General features: G+C 43.4%; 1 protein-coding gene across 1 annotated transcript in view; it reads left to right on the top strand.

The window, feature by feature from the left end:
* Positions 1-6097: 6097 nt before the first annotated feature.
* The window catches only part of GHRHR (growth hormone releasing hormone receptor), a 38772-nt gene continuing 22943 nt past the window's right edge, over positions 6098-21926 (top strand). Inside the window, exons 1-3 of the mRNA XM_034763851.1 lie at positions 6098-6136; positions 15226-15367; positions 16219-16326. Of these exons, the coding sequence (XP_034619742.1) occupies positions 6098-6136; positions 15226-15367; positions 16219-16326 (289 nt within the window). The remainder of the gene's footprint in view (positions 6137-15225; positions 15368-16218; positions 16327-21926) is intronic.

Raw genomic sequence — 21926 nt, 5'->3', positions numbered from 1 at the left:
AACATGAATATCTGTGCCTTCAGTCTGCAGAGAACCAGCCTAGAGTACGGTGGGTTGAGTTGTGGCTCTGTGTTTTAGGGGGCAGCCTGCTTTGTCTCTCTGTTTTGGGGTGTTATCATTCTGAGTTCAAAGAAACAAAGTAGTGTTATGCTGCAACCTTCCAGAAAGAGTCTTTTATGTTTTTATCTAACTTCTCTGTGCGGGTGCCACGGACATCATCAATGACAACTAGCTTCTGGACCAGAACAATCATACTATTGGCCTACTGGGTACTCCATGTATAATGAAGAGAGATCAATTGATGATTGCAAAGACTAGTTGAAGGATTCCATAGAGCACAGTAGAATTTCCAGTAGGATCCATATGAGACTTGCTGTTTTTGAGAGCATTTTTATTAATTTTTTTTCTAGTTCACTTGAAAATTGTTTAGATGAAAATCTTTCTGGCCGATGTTAGTTTTCATAGCACCTTGGACCATTGTTCAATCCAGTGATCATAACGGATGCTTCAGAGGATGGCAGTCGCTTTTCCCTTTCTCCACCTCTATAATGAACCTATTAGAGATGATAAAGGAATTATTTTTTTTTCTGCACCGTTTAATATTTCAACAAAAAGGAAAAAAATCAGTTTCATCAATTTTTTTCGTCAATGTTTTTCTAGCAGTTGTAAAAAAAACCCCTTGAAAGCTGATTTTTTGTTTGGTATTGTTTTCAGCATCTGGAAACTAAAACTGTTTTCAGGAGCTGAAACCCAAAATGTTCAATTTAAAACAAAAACATTTCGGTTTTCTGTTCTGGAAACAGTTTTTTTGCTTTTGACGAGAACCTGACATTTTTCAGTGAAAAGATTTTTTTACCCCACAAAAATTGCCATTAGCTCGAAACGCCATTTTCCATTAAAGAAACATATTTGATGGAAAATTTTTGACCTATACTTATGTCAATGTGTGATGTTATACTTAGCGTGGGGAGTGTGCCTATGCTGATATGCTCATGAGAGACTCTGTAAGATCCCCTTCAGTAGGAAAAGCTTCTCATTACCCCATTAATATGAAAATTAACAACCCTGTCATTGAATTCCAGCTTGGGCTATTTATAATATGTACGGAAGGGGAACATTTTTACATATATATAAGCAAATCAAGGCAAATTGTTATTGATTTAGCCTTTGGCCATGTTAAACATGAATGAAATAAATGCACACGATACACCCAGTTAAACGTACACAAGCTACCATTTAGAAAGCTAACTAGGCTATTAGAATTATTCATATATACAACACACACCAGTTCATGCAGTCCTGTTTCTGCATGCACATCGTTCCTTTACGATTTCTTTGAAGGAAAGTACTGAGACACCAGTGTGCTTTCTGAAAACTTCACCTGGAAGTCCCATCAGCCTTTGCAACATCAGGCCTTCTCTATATTAGAAAACCTGCCCCAAACAGAATTGTTCTTGGTACACTGGTACAAACTCCCAATATAAATGCACTTACACAGATTTAGTTTAATAGGTTTAAACATGACTGAATGCTTTTCACTAAGTGTTTCCTTGAAGCAATTCTCATTGCTGCTCATTAAAATCCATCTGCCCATTTCATATACAATGTAATTAAAATCATTTCCAACAATTACACTGTCTGTATGTTGCTAGGCAAAAATATCTACCAGAATACAATTTGACTGTGCTGTGCTTTTCAGTCAGCAAGTGTTAGTCAAAATGGCCAAACTGTTAGTACAATTCTGTAATTGCCATTCTGTTATCATAGCGACATAAATATCACAATGTATAACTTTTCTGTATTGATGTAAATTCATATTTTAAACACTCCTGCTTTTCTTATAAACTGGACATTTGATTAGCTCTTGTAGTTCAAAAAAGTTAGGCACGACCCTCAAACTTCCTCCCAGACCCTCACTCCAAAACTGTATCTTTTAAATCAGTGGCTCTCAACCTTTCCAGACTAATGTACCCCGTGCAGGAGTCTGATTTGTCTTGAGTACCTCAAGTTTCATCTCACTTAAAAACTACTTGCTTGCAAAATCAGACATAAAAAAACAGAAGTGTCAGAGCACACTATTATTGAAAAAAATTGCTTACTGTCTCATTTTTGCCATGTAATTATAAAATAAATCAATTGGGATGTAAATATTGTACTTACATTTCAGTGTATAGTATATAGAACAATATAAACAAGTCATTGTCAGTATGAAATTTTAGTTTGCACTGACTTGGCTAGTGCTTTTTATGTAACCTGTTGTAAAATTAGGCAAATCTCTAGATGAGTTGATGTACCCCTGGAAGACCTCTGAGTACCCCCAGGGGTATGTGTATCCCTGGTTGAGAACCACTGTTTCAAATAACTGTTCTGCTGGTGGAAGGCTCCGGGTTAGCAGCTCTGAAGCTGAAATCTTCAATTGATCCTCCAACATGAATATCCCTGGTAATACAAGCTTCTCTGTGCTGTCCTGCTCATGGTTCTCAACCCTGATCTAGATGGACCATGCAAGAAGTCACTCCAGATTACATTCTCACTCAACTCTTGGTCTCTCTGATCAGACTATCAAGTACCAAGAGATAGTGCTAGTACCTGGTCTGGGTGTGGTACAGGTCCCCTTCTGAGCCCAATCCACAGAGGATATGAGTCTGTTATAGCATCAGGTAGACAGCTTTAGCTCAGGCTATCGCCGTTCATGCTTTTAGTTATGGAGGTTCCCAATTCAATCCTGGGACATCAGTAGGAGTAGGGATCACGGTTGTTTTGATGATGAAACGTCAAGGGTAGAAACACCTGTTTTAGGCCATAGGAAAATTAGGATTCTGCCAGCTTTCCAGTGTTATGAGACAATTAATTATTATTATTATTTCTATATAGATAATGCCCAAAGACTACAAACAGGATGCTCAATTTCATCCGTTTTAAGGCTAGAAGGGACCATTAGATCATCTAGTCTGACCTACTTTATAACACAGGCAGAGAACTCGAGAAATGCCACCAGTGCCTGACACCCCTGCAAAGACAAGGAATTGATTAGCTGAGATATGCCCAGATGATGCTAACAGGTGATCCACAGACCCTGCTGCAGAGGAAGGCAAAACACAAAACAAAACAAACAAACAAAAACAACCCCAAGTTCCCTGATGATCTAATTTTGGGGAAAATCCCTTCCCATCCCCAAATCTGCTGATCAGTTTCACCCTGACTATGTGAGCAAGACACACCAGCCAAACATCTAAGCAAGAGGGTTTTCCTCACCACCTCAGGACACCACTCCACCCCGATCTGTGTCTCACGTCCATCTGTGGCCAAACTCGGATGCTCAGAGCAAAGGGAGGAAAACACCCCACCCTAGAATGCAACCAATTGTGTATTGTGGAAAAAGTTCCTTTCTGACGCCTGCAAATGACGGCTGAAGCACTGCTCAGTGGTTTGAGCATTGGCCGTGCTAAACCCAAGGTTGTAAGTTCAATCCTTGAGGGGGCCATTTAAGGAACTGGGGTAAAAATCTGTCTGGGGATTGGTTTTGCTTTGAGCAGGGGCTTAGACTAGATGACCTTCAAACCCTGATATTCTATGATTACAGTCATTATTTTAATGCAGATTGGGGCCCCATTGTGCTTGTCAGTGTATAGTCTCATAGAAAGACATGGCCTTTGCCCCAAACAGCTTATACCCTAAGTGTCAGACGGCGTCCTGCCCTGCACATGGCAGCCGGGGGGCACAAGTGCCCGATGCACCCTTGTGCCAATGCACTGTACCACTGCTTCCGCACACAGGCAATAGCAGGATCCACAGAGCCATTATGTCCCCCCTTGTGCATCTGGGCAGGAAGGGATGGAAGGGCGTGGAGAGAACATTGAGCAAAGGTCTCCTCCATGCCCAGCAGCATGGCTGTTCAGCCTGTTGAGGAGTGCATGCTGCATCAGGGACAGGCCCAGCACTGTTTACTCCCTTCCCTGGAGCAGCAGAGGAACCAGGAAGCAGACCATGATTCGCCAGGTTGGAGTCGGCTTCCTAGGCTGCTCCCGGCACAGTGCAACTATGCACTAGTCCTTAGGGCTAGTCTGGCTAGCCATAAGGTGCAGGGTGAGAAGTAGTGCAGGCGTGGCGAGAGGAGAGGGAGCAGCGGTAGCACAGGGAGAGATGGTGGAGAGGTGATGGTACAGTGGAAGGTGGTGCAGGGAGAGGACCTGGCAGCACTTCCCCCAAGCGACTGACGACAGTCCTGCCTGAGTGTACTCCTGGATGTTGGAACTTTGCTAAGCAATGGCAATGACCCATGGGCAGGGGGCAGGGAGGAGGGCATTTATCTGGACATTCACACTAGCTGGTGGGGAGACTGAGGCAAAGGACTACAGCCAGAGTTACTGGGGTATTCGTATTGTTGATTTCTTGTTGCTGTATTTTATTAAATGAATGCTGTGTTTCCTTCCTTTCCCCATCCCCAGTAAAGTTTCCAGTTTTATCCAGACTCAGGGCTTGCGAGCAGGGAAGTATTGCTCTTAGGGCAGGGAGGGCATTTAGGTTTTTCTCACGTTTCTGGGGGAGGGGAGGGGGCGCCTAGAGCCAGTGGGTTTTGTAAACTTAGAAAGGAACCCTTCAATATTAGAACCTGTCCCTTTTTGTTGGCAGAAGGGACCACACTGAAATGGCTCTAGGAGAAGCAGGCAAGGCTGGTGGAGTGGGGAGGCCGGGAATGGTGGTAACAGACAAGAGCAGACAGGTAGGAGAGACAGAACTGTGAAGGGCCCTGACAGGAGTTCATTTTCACCTCTGGCACATAATGAGATCTTTACCATCACAACCTTTACAGTCAGCTTGCTTTGTCCAATGGCAGGCCTGACCTCACTTTAGCAGCCAATATCTCACAAACTGATAGCGTGAGTGGCTAGGGCTTGCTGAAGCAGCTCTCACAAAAAGCCGCAACTGAAATCTTTACAGAACTGAAGTGGCCGACTTCCACCTTCGGAGAAAGTCTGAGGAATATGCAGATTTCTTCCACTAGAAATCTGCTCTTTCCTTCTTCATCTCTGCCATCTTCTAAGCAATCTGCCATGTCTAGCTACAACTTGGCAGACCGAATGCATGTGCAAAAGCAATAGTAAGTTGTTGATCACTGGTTGGGTAACAGCAATTGGAAAGAAAATGTAACTAGTTACTGATTTGGCACAGTGGGCAGCCTACTCAGGGGCGGGTCAGGAAAGGGAGAGCCAGGATAGGGTAATTCAAAACCGAGATGCAGTAGTAGAGCTATGGGGTGAAGTGGTAAGCTGTTCATGCCTGGGGTATTTTGATTCTTCTACTGTTCATCTCAGATAAAACCAATAAGCTCAGAGGCATGCACAGTGGGAGGAACCGGGGGGGTTTCTTTGAGAACTGCAAAATAATATTTTAGACAAAAACTTATCAGGCTGGCTCTGATTTTATTTGAACCAGTCCACCTCTCCTTAATTACAAACAGCTGAAAGGTCACATAAAACGTTGACAACAGACGAGACTTCATTTGAAGAAAATGTCCATGCTGCAGAGAATCACAAAAAAGGCCAGTTAAGCTAAACAGGGGAAGATGGACCAGGACTTTCAAAAGTGACTAGTGACCACGGACGCTTCAGTTTTGGGGTTTCCAACCTGAGACACCTTCAAGGGGGCTGATCTTCAGCAAGTGCTCAGCTCCCATCATCTGGAAATCAGGGCCTACTAAGGTATGTCAAGGCGGGCACTCAAATATTGGGGCAACCAAAATCCACTTTTGAAAACCTTGACCAATTTTTGGTTAGGTATGCATTAAATACACAGACAGATCATAGAATATCAGGGACCTCAAGAGGTTATCTAGTCCAAACCCCTGCTCAAAACAGGACCAGTCCCCAGACAGATTTTTGCCCCAGATCCCTAAATGGCCCCCTCAAGGATTGAACTCACAACCCTGGGTTTAGGGGGGGCCAATATGCAAACCACTGTGCTATCCTTCCCCTCATACCACCTAGATGCATATATACTCACAGTGGGTATATGAATATATGCGTCTAGGTGGTATGAGGGGAAGGATAGCAGGGTGATCAATGAAATGGTGCAGCGGGCCCTGGATTGAATCGACATGGCTATGACCCCTGGACCAAATGAGGTACATCCTAAGGTACTATGTGAATTAACCCCGATAAGTACTGGCATATTGTAGACCTCCCAAATGGATGCTTGGCAAAATGCACTTAATTAATATTGTATCTCTCTGTAGAGAGAGGCTGAAAGCGCATATATGATGGTGCACTGTGACATAAAGGATTTATTTGGCATGAAATTGGGATGACTGCATGGGTCATGAGTGGTATTTACAGGAATTACAAGGACTATAAGGAAGCAACGTAAAATATCAGAAAGCTGGTAAATCTCCCTGTTCTAATTCACTATTGGAAATGCTCTGATTAGTGCAAATACTGCGTTTATTTAGTTCCACTTGTTTATTTAGTTATTTGAGGTAATCAGCAAATGTTAATGGCTGCTTATAGGTTAGCTGTGTATTTTACAGCAGCAGTACGGCCTAGTGGCTTGAGTGCTAGACTGAGACTCAGGAGACCTAATTTCTATTCCTGGTTCTGCCATTGGCCTACTGGGTGACTTTGGGCAAGTCGTATCACTACCCTGTGCCTCAGTTTCCCCATCTGTAAAATGAAGATAATATTTACTTCCTTTGTAAAGAACTGTGAGGTCTATGCCTGAAAAGAGCTATATATATAGGCAGCAGAAATAGCAATACCTGTACTTCAGTTCCCTGACACTTTCCATTATAAGACCTTGTTTTTAGTTTCATTCAACTTTGCCAAACTTTAATCATTTGGGCTGAAATATTCTATGCTCTCCATCTGCCTCAGACTGAGTCGTTTTGGAAAATTCCATCTAAAACGGTTCAGTAATTTCTGATAAGATTAGAAAAAATATGTTGTTTTGCCTATGTTAAAAAAATGTACAAATATTTTGTTCAGATGCTTTAGTGCCTGCATGGTTTGGCGCAGGGACTTAAAATTTGGCCAGAAGATTGATTTGCTTTCAGGGATGTGCCTTAGTTGTCTCCATGAAAATTTGCACAAATTACACCAAGATATAAGCCACCGAAAAAAAAAAAATCTTAGTTCACACATGCTGGCTAGAGAGTTGGAGTTTGGCAGCTAAATTCTCCAAAGATTCCATCTGGATTGAGCATGCTCCATCCCCTCAGAGTTCCTACATGCCACCTGGAATGTATATGCAGGGCCGCCGGGGGGGGCAGGAGGGGGGCAAGTGGGGCAATTTGCCCCGGGCCCCGCAGGGGCCCCCACGAGAGTTTTCAGGAGCCCTTCTGTGCTGCTGGTGGCTGTTGTAGCATCAGGCACCAGATCTGAGGACAGGAAGACTAGCTGTCCTGTGCTTTCAGTGCTCCCCATCTAGGAAGCTGGAGGAGAAGGAGGAGCGACAGATGGGAGCAGGGAAGGGGGAAGATATTCAGGGCAGGGGGAGAGGGACTGGGGAGTGGGAGGGACAGTGGCAGGAGCTGGAGGAGCAGGGAAAGCACAGGACGAGCAGGGAGGGGGCAGGGGTTGGAAAGGGAGAAGGGGACAGGCAGAAGCTGTTGGGACAACAGCACAGGCCAAGTTAATTCAGGCATTTCCTATCTTGTGAGTGTTTGACTTTGCAACCTTAATGTTCTTTTCATATAGATTGTTGGGATGTAATATGTAAATACACTCACATTCAAGTTTTCATGTATACACACACCTCTGGGACTGAAGTTGGCCTTCAGATGCATGCACAATGTGCATTCAAACACCAGGAGTCGTGTATATGTGCAGAATTTGGCCACACATTTAAAAAATGTAATATTATGTGTTTATCTACCCACGCACCCCCCCCCCACACACACTGTTTGAAACAGGAATAAGATGCACATTTGTTAGAATGAATGAATATTAACCATCACCATGTTTAAAGGGTTTGTCTCATACATATTTTGTTGCGTTAAATGCAACATGGTCAATGGTACTAGATCTATTAATGCCTACTAAACTCCTATTGTATTACAGAGGCAGAAAGAGGGGTCTCTCTCCAGAAGGCAGTGCTCACACCGTCTATCCTTTGCAATCTCAGAACATACTGCAAGGTCAAAAAAGGTGGAAAGCGTGTCACTCACAGCCTCGTCAATCACAGCCGAGAGAGTTGTTAATATTTAGTTTCCTCCTCATTTTACTGTTACGTCACTCCTGGGCAAAAAGATAAATGCTTCAGATCAGCAACTGATAGGAGAGGAGGAAGAGGAAAGGAAGGTAAAAGGTGCTCATGGAGGCTGAGGAAGTGGAGTATGACACCACTTGCTTCGGAACATGAACCCCCGTGCTTTGTACCGTTGTGCCTTTTACTCCCTGAGTCTTGCAGCTTTTGTAAGTAACTGTGTTAAACAGGTTTTCCATCATTGTTTTCCCTAAGCAGTCAGTTTAACGTTGGAACAGATGGTCAGATACGGCTCGTTTCATTGCAGGAGCATCTTTTTCTTTTCTGGGCTTCGCTTCATATTAAACTGTGGAAGATGCTATGAAAGGTGCAAACTGTAGCAGAAGGAACACACGCATAAGCTGTAGCTGTGTGCCCTTGCATTTCACTGCTTCGTTACTGCACGTTTATTATTACTGCACTTCCATGAAAGAGAAATAGCATCATTAACAGCACATGTTACTTTATACAGAAGTGCTAAAAGACAGGATGACAAATGCAAAGGGGAAGGGAATCAAGAAGATACTGTAAAGCCTCTGAATTTAGATATTGTTGCTTAGCCTTTGGCATATACAACATTAGTAGAAGTTGAGATTTCACTTGCTTCTTTGGTAACATTTAAGATAACTTAGAATGTGAACTGTGTAGACAATAACAAATTAATTGAATCAACTGTGGCTGCATCTGCATATGCCAGCGTTCGATTTGGCTCCATAAGTTCATCTATGTAAAAAGAAACTACTTATCATGCTGGCGTTTTGCTTCAGCCAATTGCTTATGAGCGAGGTTGCCTGATTGTACCTGAGAAGCTCTGTGCGATTGTTTACTTAAATTATGTTGTTGATGAATTCATTTTATGGTTGAATCCTTTCGTTTCTTTCGAGCAGTGTTTCTCAGTCTTTTAAGGTTAGTGACCCCTTATTTCAAATCCAAAAAAATTGCGACTTTCTCACGTTTCCGATACAAAGTAAGAATTAAAAATGTATCAGTTATAACAATCAACCTATATAGTGTGTGAGTGTGTGCGTGTATGAGAGGTTGAAAGAGAAAAGTTGATCTTGAGGGTCAAATGTGTGCAAGGAATGAGGAGTGAGATTTTTGTTGCTTTAGACTGTAATAAAATTTGCAATGCCTTTCATCACCCTGGGATGGGGGTTGCAACCCACGCTTTGAGAAACACAGTATTACAGTATTGTTTTGTGTGGGCTGCACAGGATCTTCTTTTTGTGTGTGGAAAGAGAAACAACACCGTGATGTGGAATAATTGGGACCATATACTTTATCTGTCTGCACCTGTTGTTCTCTCTGCTTGTACCGTGTAACAAACTCTACTTTGCAGTGGCACTCTATGTGGAGTGAAGAACCATTCCTCATGAACAGGGTATCTGAATCTAGTCCTTAGTGGTTAACCATACTCAGCGTTAAAGGACATCAGAAAGATCTGGGTGTTACAGTACTTTCTTCTGAGCTAGATTCTGCCACGGTTACTCACGTTGAGTAGCACCGTACTTCACAAAGGGTACGTCCAGACTACCCGCCGTATCGGCGGGCAGCGATCGATTTATCAGGGATCGATATATTGCGTCTCGTTAAGACGCAATATATCGATCCCTGAATGCGCTCCCTGTCGACTCTGGAACACCACCGGAGCGAGCGGCGGTAGCAGAGTCGACGGGGGAGCCGCGGCCGTCAATCCCGCGCCGTGAGGACCCGAGGTAAATCGATCTAAGATACTTCGGCTTCAGCTATGCTATTCACGTATCTTAGATCGATCCCCCCTAGTGTAGACCAGCCCAAAGAGTCACAAAGGACCAACTCACAGAATAAGATGTTACTCAATGTGTGTAAGGATGGCAGAATCAGGCTCTTACGGAACATTAGGGTATCCTTATTATTATAACTAACATTAGCTAAGAAAACACTGTTTGAACTTAGCTGGAAAAACAACCATCCATTCTCAGACATCAGTATACCTGTATGGTTTGGGGTAACTGTTCAGCGTGGTTTTAAATACTTACAATATTTAAAATGTCTCTACATTTTGGAAACTTAAGATGTTTTGATGCTTTGTATTTGTTGCTTGTATGCTATTTGTTGTAGTACGGTGTAAGAAAGAATGCAGAGACTGTGCAATGCTGAAATCCATGAAAGAAAACAATGAGAGATCATAAGAAAAACAAAATTCAAAATTCAAATAAAACCACATAAAATAATCCGAATAAGACACATTCTAATCCCAGAGTATAAAGTGTTTGGTTGCTCTCCTGGGCCAGATCCTGCGTTCATTACTCACCTGAGCATTGATTTCACATGACCAGAGGGTTGCAAGAACAGCCTGATTTTCAGGGGGAGGTGGAGCCGAAACTTCCAGTTGACTTGGTTTCTCAACAGCTCAGGAAACAAGCTCTAAGTTTAGAATATATCTCCATTTACTTTTTTATTTCAGACAGTTTAATTTTACAACATCAACAAGATTAATGGTTTATTTACTTCTTCTTGCCGGAAAATAATCAGAAATATTAATCACCATCTCTATACAACTATTTTCCATGTCTGATTGTTTTGTTTCATTCTTACTGTTTTGTGCCCTGGAGGGAAAATACGATTGATCTCATCGAAAAGAATATTGGAAAATCTTTTCTCCACTCCATTGTAAGTAGGGCTTATACACCAATATAAAAAGAGAAGCAATTTTAGACCTGATCACTGTGTACCTGCCATGGCTGTGTTTATTTTCTATCCCCACTCCTGCCATATTTGCTCTCTTTCCGACTAATCAATAAATCCTTCTTTTTCCTCTGGGATAGATTCTGATACCCTTCTTCAGGTTCAGTAGTGCTATTCCTCATGAACAGAACCGTTGATTTCAGTGGACCCAACCATGGAGTAATGTCCTGCCCACTATGTGAAAATGGCATCGGAATTTGGTCCTTTGATGCTAAGAGCTCCCTGCGGCATTCCTCAAATGTACCCGCAATATTGGCTCTCATCCCCAGCACCCCAAAGCAGCTCTACCTAAACTTCATGAGATTCCCTGCTCAGAAGCTGAAGTCTTGACTTGGTACAATCAGTACAATCCTACAATCAGTATGTGCTTTCCAACATGGGAGAGAAGGCTCAGTCTGGGACAGGTTCTGGTTAAATCAATATTCATTTGTAACAAGGAGAAATAGTTCTTTTACTTTTTAATTGGAAAATGATCTGGCATGACCAGGATATTTTTATTCTCTGTGGATTCCAAACTGTCTTTATTCTTTGACGGTGATTAACCAGTGGCCTTTGTTGTGTTTGACATGAGTGAAAGACCATTAGAGCGCCAATGTCATAGTGAAGGCATCGCATAGATATATTTAATAACCATTTTAATATGCTAAAGTCCTTGGCCAACATTTTCATAAGTACCTAGTGATTTTGGATGGCCAATCTGAAATACTTTAATGGGTCATTTTACAGGTAACATGTGCAGCGAGTTCTGAAAATCAGGCCCCATTATGATGGCTCAAGTTGAGCCCACAGAAATGGAGTCCACAGAATCACTAAGTCACTTTAAAATCATTAGGCCAGGAAGCTGTAATCAGAACTGGTTTGGATGCCATATTTTCTGACCCAACTCTAAAACCTAAGCATCTGGGGCAACTTCAAGATTTCTAGCTCTGAGTGGACACAAACTGAGTGCAAGACATAATGGGGACTAAGGATCTGCTGCATTGTGCTAATGCACCTTCTTAGCTCATATTATATACACCGTGCTAATGCAGCTGTGTGAGAAAAGACTGTGGGTTTGACCCTGCGAGGTGCTGAGATCCTCCTGTGAGGTGTCAAGCGCTCCCCGCTTCCCGAAATAGTAAGTCCTTAGTCATGCAGGCAATCTCACCCCATGAGTAATTCCACAGAGTTTAGTAGGACTATTTGTTCTGTGCCACATGAGCAATCATTGCAGGATCAGACTGCATGATCACAAAATAGGATGCAAGGTGAGATGAGAGATCCTTGCTAGATATGGGCCCAAGACTTAAAGTTCAGATCAGGGTCCAAATGCTCTCAAAGTTTAGGAGTGTTGTGACTGTGAATTTTGATTGGAACATTGTAGTAATAGAAGGTGGCTATGAGCATGGCTCTATCTCCCAGTCCTGTGCCAAGTTGGTATAACGTCTCACCTATTCATCCAATCATCCACTGCCTCGGCAGAAGGCAACAAAAGCTGAATATTCAGTTCCTTCCATAACCCAAATTCAGCTTGTGTGTATTGTATGTGTCTCTCGCTCAGCGTTCTCTGTCTTGGGTTGTTGAAACTGAGAGAACAGCTGAATCTTACATCCACACTTTGGACTGGTGCAAATGACTGTACAAGGCAGTGGAGAATCTGGTTCTTTAGTCACTAGATTCTAGTAATTCACAAATGTTAGGGCTGAGAACCTACAACTCTTATTAAAGTCAGAGGAAGTTGCAAGTGCTCATGATCAAGAAGAAGCCAGAACTTTTAAATCACCTGCAGTAAATGAAGCGTACATGTTTAACTTAGGGGCATGTGGTAAAAGTTCTCACCACTTTGGAGACTAAACAGCCCCCCCCCCCCAACTGTATTTTCCTGAGTCTATGAAAAAATCAAACATTTATTTGTTCTCACCTTGAATATTTTAGTGGACTTTCAAGGCCATTTTCACATGCAGACACCTGTTATTTTTTCCAGGAGAAGTTCTTTTCACTGTGCAAGCGGGTACATTTCCACCCTGCTGAGATCTTTCTGGACACAGTTCACTAAACCAATAGAGTTCTATAAACTATCCGTTCACTGAAAGATATGCCTGGTTCTCATGCTGGGAACCTATTTTCTTCTGGGGTTTCAATACACCAGGACCAAATCCTGGCCTTTCAGCATAGCTGACTTTCATTACTGATTAAGGAACACAACAAAGGAAGGACAAATATAAGCCTGCATGAGAAATTAAAAAGAGACTGTGTGTAGTGTGGGACTGACTCTTTCCCAGACACCTTTAATTGACCCAAGGGACCTGCTCTCTAGCAGACAATAGGGAAGGTGCAGGACACATTTAAAGGTGCAGGACACAGAAAACAGTATCACAACATCTCCACTACATTTGTATATTCACATATACCCCAGTTTCACTGGTAAGTTTCCAAGTCCTGAAGTCAAAACAGCCATGGCTGTGTATGGAATTCCATGGCATGGAATCCTGGATCTAATCTCTTTTTTCCCCTTATACATGGGACCTAATCCTGCTTCCATTAAAAGCAATGGCAAAATATTCAGTGTCTTCGTTAGGAGCAGGAACAGAGCCTCAGATGGTAAACTAATAAGCAATCGGTTCAAAAGGTCGGTATATCAGCTTGGTATAAGGATGTTAATATGAATGGAGAACACTGGCTTATTAAAATCATTACATTCTGCCCTCTGAATGACCTGAAAGCAAGATATTTATTTCCCAAACTCGCTGAATATTTACCCTTCCTGTGTGAAAATGAGCCGAGTCGAATTTAGTCAGCCACCTGCTCAGTGGATAGATTTCATCCTGTTTTGATTCTTTTTTTTAAAAACGAATGCTTTGATAGGTAACACTTCTTCCCTGACGAGTAAGGACAGGGTGGAGGCCGTGTGGAGCAGTCAGGGCCATGTGTGGATATGCAAGAGTCATCCGGCAGGTGCAGAGAAAGATGGTGCCAGGTGATCAAGGCATACACTGCTGCCCCTTCAAAGAGGAGTCATGTGCATTGCTGGCTATCACCCACAGCACACAATAAAGCTGGGTGGGAAATGTTTTTCCCTTCCTGTGAAAAAAATGGAGATTTCAGAATAGTTTCTGTTCAGCAGTGGGAGGAAACCAAGACCTTTTGACAATTATATTTTTGAGAAAAAACAGAGAGGGAGAAAAAGGGGTGTTATAGCCTAGAACAGCTCAGTGGTTATGGCACTTGTCTGGTATATGAGAGGTAGGTTCACATCTTTGCTCTACTTTATTTGGAGCAGGGACTTTACTCCTTGTCCCCCAGGTCAGTGCCCTAGGCTAATGGCTATTCTACAGAGGAGCTCTCTCTGGCTACAAATTCTGTCCAAGACGTCAGAAACCTCTGCTGGCCACAGGGCTGGTGGAACAATTTCTATAGTGGGGATGCTGAGAGCCACTGAACCAAACTGTAAATCCTCTACATAATGGAAACCATTTCAAGCCAGGAGGTGCTGCAGCTCCCCCCGCACCTCTAATTCTAGCACCTGTGCCTGGCCAAAGCTTAGTTGAAACTGACTCTTTCCTACAAAAAGTTTTGGTTTTGACAGTTTGGCATTTCCTCACCCCCCCTCCAAATAAATAAATACAATTGTTGAATAATCCCACTTGTCTCTAGCACAATGTACTTGCCAGCTGGCTGGGTCCCTTGGAAAATCCAGTAGCTTATGCCCACTTGTAGCCATTGTGCTCTGGTCCTACCTGACTCACCGGAGCTCTTTGCAGGTCTAGGTTGGAATCCTGCTTTGTTGTAGCAAGGGGGAGAAGTGGGGAAGAGGTCCTCTCTGTTCAAAGTCTCTGTGCACATCTCTCCCCTGCACCAGAGCACACAAGCAGCAAAGGGTAGGACCTGCCCATCAGAACGTATGGCTGTGAGAACCTCAAAGCACGGAGGATTATATCCTGTCCATAACATCATTCAAGCAGGAGGAGGGCAAACAGCATGAGAAGGAAACAGAGCAGCTCCCTTAGGAGTCAGTGGCAGGAGATGCTTGTTAGATGCAAATCTTGCAGAGGGCAAATCTTATGGTTGATGATTCAGCGATGAAAAACCTTCCGAGTCAATCTTTACCTGGGGACAGAGTCTCAGCTATGAAGTTTATGGAGCTATGCCAGTTTACATCAGCGGGGGATTTGCTCTTTGGTGTAAATCAGACTTCAACCGAGCTCGACTTCTTTACACTAGCTGAGGATCTGGGCCTGTATAGTTGGGGTTATATGATGGAGTGGTGCTCTAAGCCCCAAGCCAGGGCTAAGCATCTTCACGGCACCTTTCTCGTTGCAGGTGGTTGGGCACATCCATCCAGAATGTGACTTTTTAGCTGAGCTGAAGAGAAATGAGAATGAATGTCTGAGGGGCGCTGAAGATCATGGAAATGAAACGGCAGGTACCGCATATGGCAGCTCAAAAGGGGTGCCGGTTGGACAGTGACGTGAAAAATTGACCGGGTTGTGAGAACTGGTTCAGAGAAATGAGTGAATCCTTCCCACTCGGTTCTAGATGTGAACTCAGATCCTTGGATTCCTTCCACTGGCTCCCCATCACCCAAAGCATCAAATTCAAATAATTTGGTCTTTCATTCAGTGGCCCACCTCCCTTTCCCCCGGTCTATCCTCACTGTTCAGTTTAAAAGAGAACTGAATAAATTCATGGTGGTTAAGTCCATTAATGGTTATTAGCCAGGATGGGTAAGGAATGGTGTCCCTAGCCTCTGTTTGTCAGAGGATGGAGATGGACGCCAGGAGAGAGATCACTTGATCATTACCTGTTAGGTTCACTCCCTCTGGGGCACCTGGCATTGGCCACTGTCGGCAGACAGGATGCTGGGCTAGGTGGACCTTTGGTCTGACCCAGTACGGCCATTCTTATGTTCACATTCCGCCACCCACTGGTCTTTTAATTTCCTTCTCCCACTCCTGGTTCTGTGCCCTTTGCCACGCTGCCCTGTAGGCATGGAATTGTTTCCCAGCCTGAGTGCACTGCGCCACCTCCCTCTCCTCATTCTGTTCCCTCCTACGCTTCCTGGGCTGCCTGCAAGAAATGAGCTAGAAAAAAAATAAATGAATGGGACCAGCAAATTGGACAGAGACCATCATGTGAGCTTGCTGCAGTAATGCTCCTCCTTCTTCACCCCCTCCTCATGCCGACACACTCTCACATATTGCATCATGTCGAAAATTTGACTTTTCATGTGCAAATATAAAAATGCTTTCAAATGTGTTTTCCCTTCCCTGGCAGGTTGCAGGAAAACATGGGACAGGCTACTGTGCTGGCCGAATACAGAAGCTGGTGAGACTCTCACCTTGCCCTGCCCGCAGGTTCTCTTTCACTTCCTCAAGGAGCCAGGTGAGGGACCCGCTTTACCTATTTATTTTAACTGTGCACATGACCGTTCTGCTCATGAAAGTTTGGGACTGAGAAAGCAGCTTACATGGGACTGAGCCATGCTGGGCTACGCAGAGTTGCCACTCCTTTGATTTCAACAGGAGCTGAGGGTGCTCTGCAGCTCATAGGCGGCCTTGCAGAGCTCCCATGACGGGGCCTGGTCCTGAAGTCCGTACTTAGGGCTGAGCTGAAGAATGTGGACGTCAGTGGAAAGATCCCCATTGGCTTTGACAGGCTTTGGGATTAGCCCATTGGGTAAACACTCCTGTTGAGTTCATTCACGGGGCTGGCTGAGTCGGGACTTCAGCACAGGATCATAAGAGCTTCAAGCTGTGATAAAGCGTGGGATGAGATGAAAGGATGAGGAACCAGTGATGTGGTTGTTCCTTAGGGCTAAGGGTTGAGATGAGAAGCAGAACTGTGCCATTAAAATGGCATCTGCATTGGGCCAAACACAACACTGAAGACAATAGGCTCAACCCAATGGAAGTCAAAGGCACTTACTCCAGAGGTGACTTTGGCCCAGTAACTCACTACAAACAAACATGTGGGAGAGGAGAGGGAAATGATCTTCCAGGAGAGATCGAGATTTGGCATTTTCAAAAAGGAAAAAGTAATCTGCAAAGCGCAACCTCCTGCCTCCCTGGCAGCGCCTGACACGTTAGTTATAAATGAGGGATAAGGCAAATCCCTTTCATCTGCAGTTTCATTTCCTGCTCTGGGATTCTTAGGTTTAGCCTTGATCCATCTCATAAAGCTTTCTGCTGAAAGCCCCTTAATAACCAGCAGGACAAACCAGTCACACCAGAGAAACCAGCTACTAATATCCAAAAGATGTTAACACCAAGGAGGGAATGGGTGCAAAGGGGTACAAGGGGTGTGTGTGAGCGGGGAGGGGATTGAATATAATTAGGAGGTCAGAAAGAGCAAATATATAACACAAAGGCTTCAGGAAGAAGGAGTATTCATACTCGGACACAACTACAAGATTGGTCATTTCTGAATGAGAAGAAAAACCCAAACACAGCTAAAATCCTTGTCTGTACGGCCTTCGTGATATTTTATAGAATTACCTCAAAAGCAACAAGAATTTTTGTTTGCTAGTATTTGTGGACACACCCCGGACCCTAAAAGAAAAGCAGTGACTCAACGTGAAACCAAAGAGAATAACGGGAGCAAAGCCATTGACTATACTGTGCAGCTACACTGATGCAAAACATCAAGCCCAAACAAAATGATTGTGTACTGATAAAAGAGCCCTGAGGTATAATTGCAATGCATCAATCTCATCACTTTTGTAGCAATATTTTATAGAGCCACCTGCAAAACAATTACTCTTTTCCCCCATTTGATTGATTATCACATTGAAGTGGCCCCAAAGATTAATTTTTCTAATTATATTAAATCCCGTCCCTCACACACACACAGACACACACACACCTTGCACCTCTTGCACCCACTCCCTCCTTGGTGTTAACATTTTTCTGGATATTAGTAGCTGTTTTTTTGTGTGTGACTGGTTTTTAAAGGGCTTTCAGCCAAAGACTTTATGAGATGGATCCAGGATAAAAATCTTATATACAAATCTACAGGGTCTGGGGCCCTGAAAACCGTAACTTCTTGCACATGCTCCTGCTCCCACCCCACCACTCATAAACATTTTGCTTTTGTCTAAATCAGAGGAAGAGGCTGAGTGGAATACAAATCATAGCACAATGTTTAAAAGCTACACCAGCCCAACCTTTAAACAAAAGTGATAGCTTCTTTTGAAACACTGCCTAAAGGGATTGCCTCGCATAAAAAAAACCCCCAGCCAAACAAAAACTTCTCGAAAGCCAGTTTACAAAGATGGGACATAGGCCTCTTCATAGGCTCAACCCCTATAAATGGCAAAGAAAGTTTTGGATTCCAGTGTACAGTGAAAAATAACATTTTAAAAGGCAAAAGCCATAGCTTTGTGACTGCATGAAAGCCAGAGGTACAGACTGTAGCCTCTGACATCCTTATCTGAAGAAACCGCCCCGTCCCACACCTCCTCCTCCTTCTTTCCTGACATTTTTTTAAATCTAAAATTGCCATATGCATCTGCTAAACAGGCTGATTTTAATCACATCAACTAAAGCTTGAAAAATAAATACTCATAAGCTTTTAAAAGTTTAACATGAAAAACAGGGCATGGGGAGACGAGAGCTGGCCTGCCTTTTAGCGGAGCATTGATACATGACTGAAATATTGTTTTAGTAAAACAATTTTGTAGCCACTCTTTGCTAGTTGTCATGCTTTACCATGAACAAACATTTGTCGTACGAAAGATTGTCCCAACTTCATGAGGCATTATTTCTCCCATAATTGTGCCAATTTTTCCACTCCCTTGTCCCCAGGCTATCAGAAATAGTAAATAAATCAGATTCTCAAAATCGTTGGCGGGTGACATGCTTGGAGATACTGCATAGCAACACCCGCAAAGCAACAATTACATCTGGGGGGGGGGGTTGTTGATCATAACATTGACAGGGTCCTAGAGAATTATATTTTTTCTGTTCTTAGTTAACACTTTATATTTTACTTTTACACAAGCTGTAACCCTGGATACTGAATAATACAGGACAGGTGAACAACCTGAGAAAATGCTGAAAACACAGGCCTTACGATGGATTCAAGCTCTAGTAACAGGACTAGGGAAGAAGTTAAAAGGGATAGTTGAAGAGGAAGAGAGTATTATTTAAAGAGGAGATTTGAAGAAAGCCGGGGGGGGGGGGAAGAGACTTTTAAAAGTTTCTAATAGCTTATTTTTAAAGCTTTATTTGATGTGATTAAAACAGTATGTTTAGCAGAAGCATACAGAGAGGATGGTAGTTTTAGATAAAAAATAAGTCAGGAAAGGAGGAGGAAGGTGTTTGGGGCGGGGGATGTTTCTTCAGATACCAATGCCATAGGCTACAGCCTTTATCTCTGTCCCTCATACAGGCACAAAGGGTTTTGTCTTTTTTATTTATTTATTTATTTTTTAGCTGTACACTGGAATCAAAAACTTCCTTTGCCATTTACAAGTGTTGAGCCTATGAAGAGACCTATGTCCCATCTTTGTAAACTGGCTTTCGAGAAGTTTTTGTTTGGTTGGGGGTTTTTGTATGCGAAGCAGTTCAGGTAGGCAAATCTTTCAAAACAAACTGTCATGTACTTCTGGCTACAGAGCTCCCTTATATACGCCAGCTGTGTTCATTGTAAGAGCCTTTAATGCTCTGCCAGGCAGGGTTAAGGTTAGTTTAAATAAGATATTTTACACCACATAGTGGTTGAACAGATAATACAGTTAACATTCCATTTCATCTCCCCCTTTAAGTTCTACATTCCTACCATTTACAGTATTTACACTTTCACACTGTCTTTGAAGTTCAGAACTTATCGGCCTGTGGCCCGTCTCTGAAACACACTCTTTTTCTAATTACGTGACCCAAATGTGTGTCAACTTGGTATTCTGGCCATCCATTAGTTGCAATGACTAGCCATGGTTGGTTTGGAATCTCTAAGTCTTCTTCTTTGTGAGCTACATCTGCCATCTGTAGAGTTTGCTCTGTTGATTGTTCTTTCTGAGGACCAAACTGTAGCTGTCAACAATTTCTGTTCAACTCTCCACTGTTGGTCTCGATCACATATGTTCTGGGTGCTGAATTCTTTTTCTTTATGACAGCTGGAGTTGTCTCTCCTTTTCCTCCATCCAGTTTGACACAAAAGTGGTCACCAGGTTCAAGACACAGCAGTTGTCCAACTGAGTGATATTTGTAAAAGTGTTCATAAGCTCTTTTAACCTTTTAATCCAATTTGGCTACTCTCTTCCTGTCTGGCCACTTTGGAGACAGATTCCTCTCCCAAGTTAGAACAGTAGTTCCGAGTTGTTGTCCCATCAGGTGTTGTGCTAGACCAGGGGTCAGCTACCAGCGGCACGCATGCCAAGGGCGGCACGCAAGCTGATTTTTAGTGGCACTCTGCTGCCTGCCGGGGTCCTGGCCACCGGTCGTGCTCAACACACTGCCGGCCTGGATGGATGGAACTCCAGGCCGGCAGCGGGCTGAGCAGGGCCGGTGGCTGGGACCCCAGGCTGCCAGAGACCGGTGGATGGAACCCCAGACCGGCAGCGGGCTGAGCGGCCAGCCCGCTGCCAGTCTGGGGTTCCATCTGCCGCCCCCACTGCCGGTCTGGGGTTCTGTCCACCTGCCCCTACCAGCCCGCTGCCAATCTGGGGTTCCATCTGCCAACCCCGGTGAATGTAAAATGTATTACTGGCACACAAAACCTTAAATTACAGTAAATAAATGAAGACTTGGCACACCACTTCTCAAAGGTTGCCGACCCCTGTGCTAGACTATATCCAGTAGCTGCTACTGGTGTTGATCTGTAACTCAGAAGAGTGAGGAATGGACCTTCCTGCTTTGGGATTTTCTTGGCTGGCTGTACAGCTCTCTCAACTGCTCCATTCATTTGTGGGTAATGTGGGCTGCTAGTAATATGGTTAAAATCATATTTAGTTCAAAATGACTTAAATTCTGCTGCAGTGAATTATGGTCCATTGCCTGTTCCTAGTTGTTCTGGAATACTGAAGTGAGCAAAAGTGCACTTCATTTTTTCTCGATAATGTTGCAACATGTCTTTCAAGTACATTATTTTTAGTAACTGGAAAAATAGTTCACAATGACCAGGCAATGATATCCTCTGAATGCACGTAAATCGCCAGCTATTTTCTTCCAAAGTCTCTCTGTTAGAGGTGTTGTTATTAAAGGTTCTTTCTGTTGCATTGGGCCGCTAGTTCTGCAACGTTCACATGTGGCAACTTTCTTGTTTATGTGCTTTCTGATGCCCTGCCACCGCACTGACTGGTTGGCCCATTCACAGCATTTAGCTAATCCTTGATGTCCTTCATGGATGAGGTTTAGAAATTCTCCTCTCATTTAATCTGGAATTATGATGCAATTGCCTTTAATCATGAGTCCATTTGACTCGCTTAACACACCACAAAGTTGTCTCATTTCAGCTGCTTAGTGTCCTTTAAATACTTGGGCCAGCTGCCCCAATGTAACTTAGACCTTCCTGAAGTTGCTTCTCTGTCAAGGTTGCTTTTGGTAGCTGGAGTAGCCTCTTTTATGACACTTGTCTGTATGTGTCCACAGCATTCACATCAGCTGTTACATCACCCTCGAGCTCACGGGTAGCTGAGTACAATGCTGAGCTCCATGACAGAGTGCCTGCTACTACTAGATTTTCCAAGGAACATATCTAGCAATTGAGTTAAATCGCGTAAACCTTAGCAATAGATGTTGGCATTTCAGTGGTGCTTGATCCAGGTCTTTTCAGTTGATGAAGGTTATAAGCAGTTTATGGTTCGTTATCCATCTAAACGAATCCAGTCCACACAGATAACTGTAAAAGTTCTCACATGCCCATCCACTTGCCGGGCACTCCTTTTCAATCTGTGCATATCGATTTTCTGCTTCTGTAAGCGCATGAAAGCAAAACGCAACTGGCTTCCACTCAGAGCCAGGTTGTAGCAACAATGCACCACCTAG

The sequence above is a fragment of the Trachemys scripta genome, chromosome 2, assembly GCF_013100865.1.
Source record: "Trachemys scripta elegans isolate TJP31775 chromosome 2, CAS_Tse_1.0, whole genome shotgun sequence".
Classification (NCBI taxonomy): domain Eukaryota; kingdom Metazoa; phylum Chordata; order Testudines; family Emydidae; genus Trachemys; species Trachemys scripta.
Note: the sequence above shows the minus strand (reverse complement) of the source record. Positions and strands in the feature narration are given on the sequence as shown.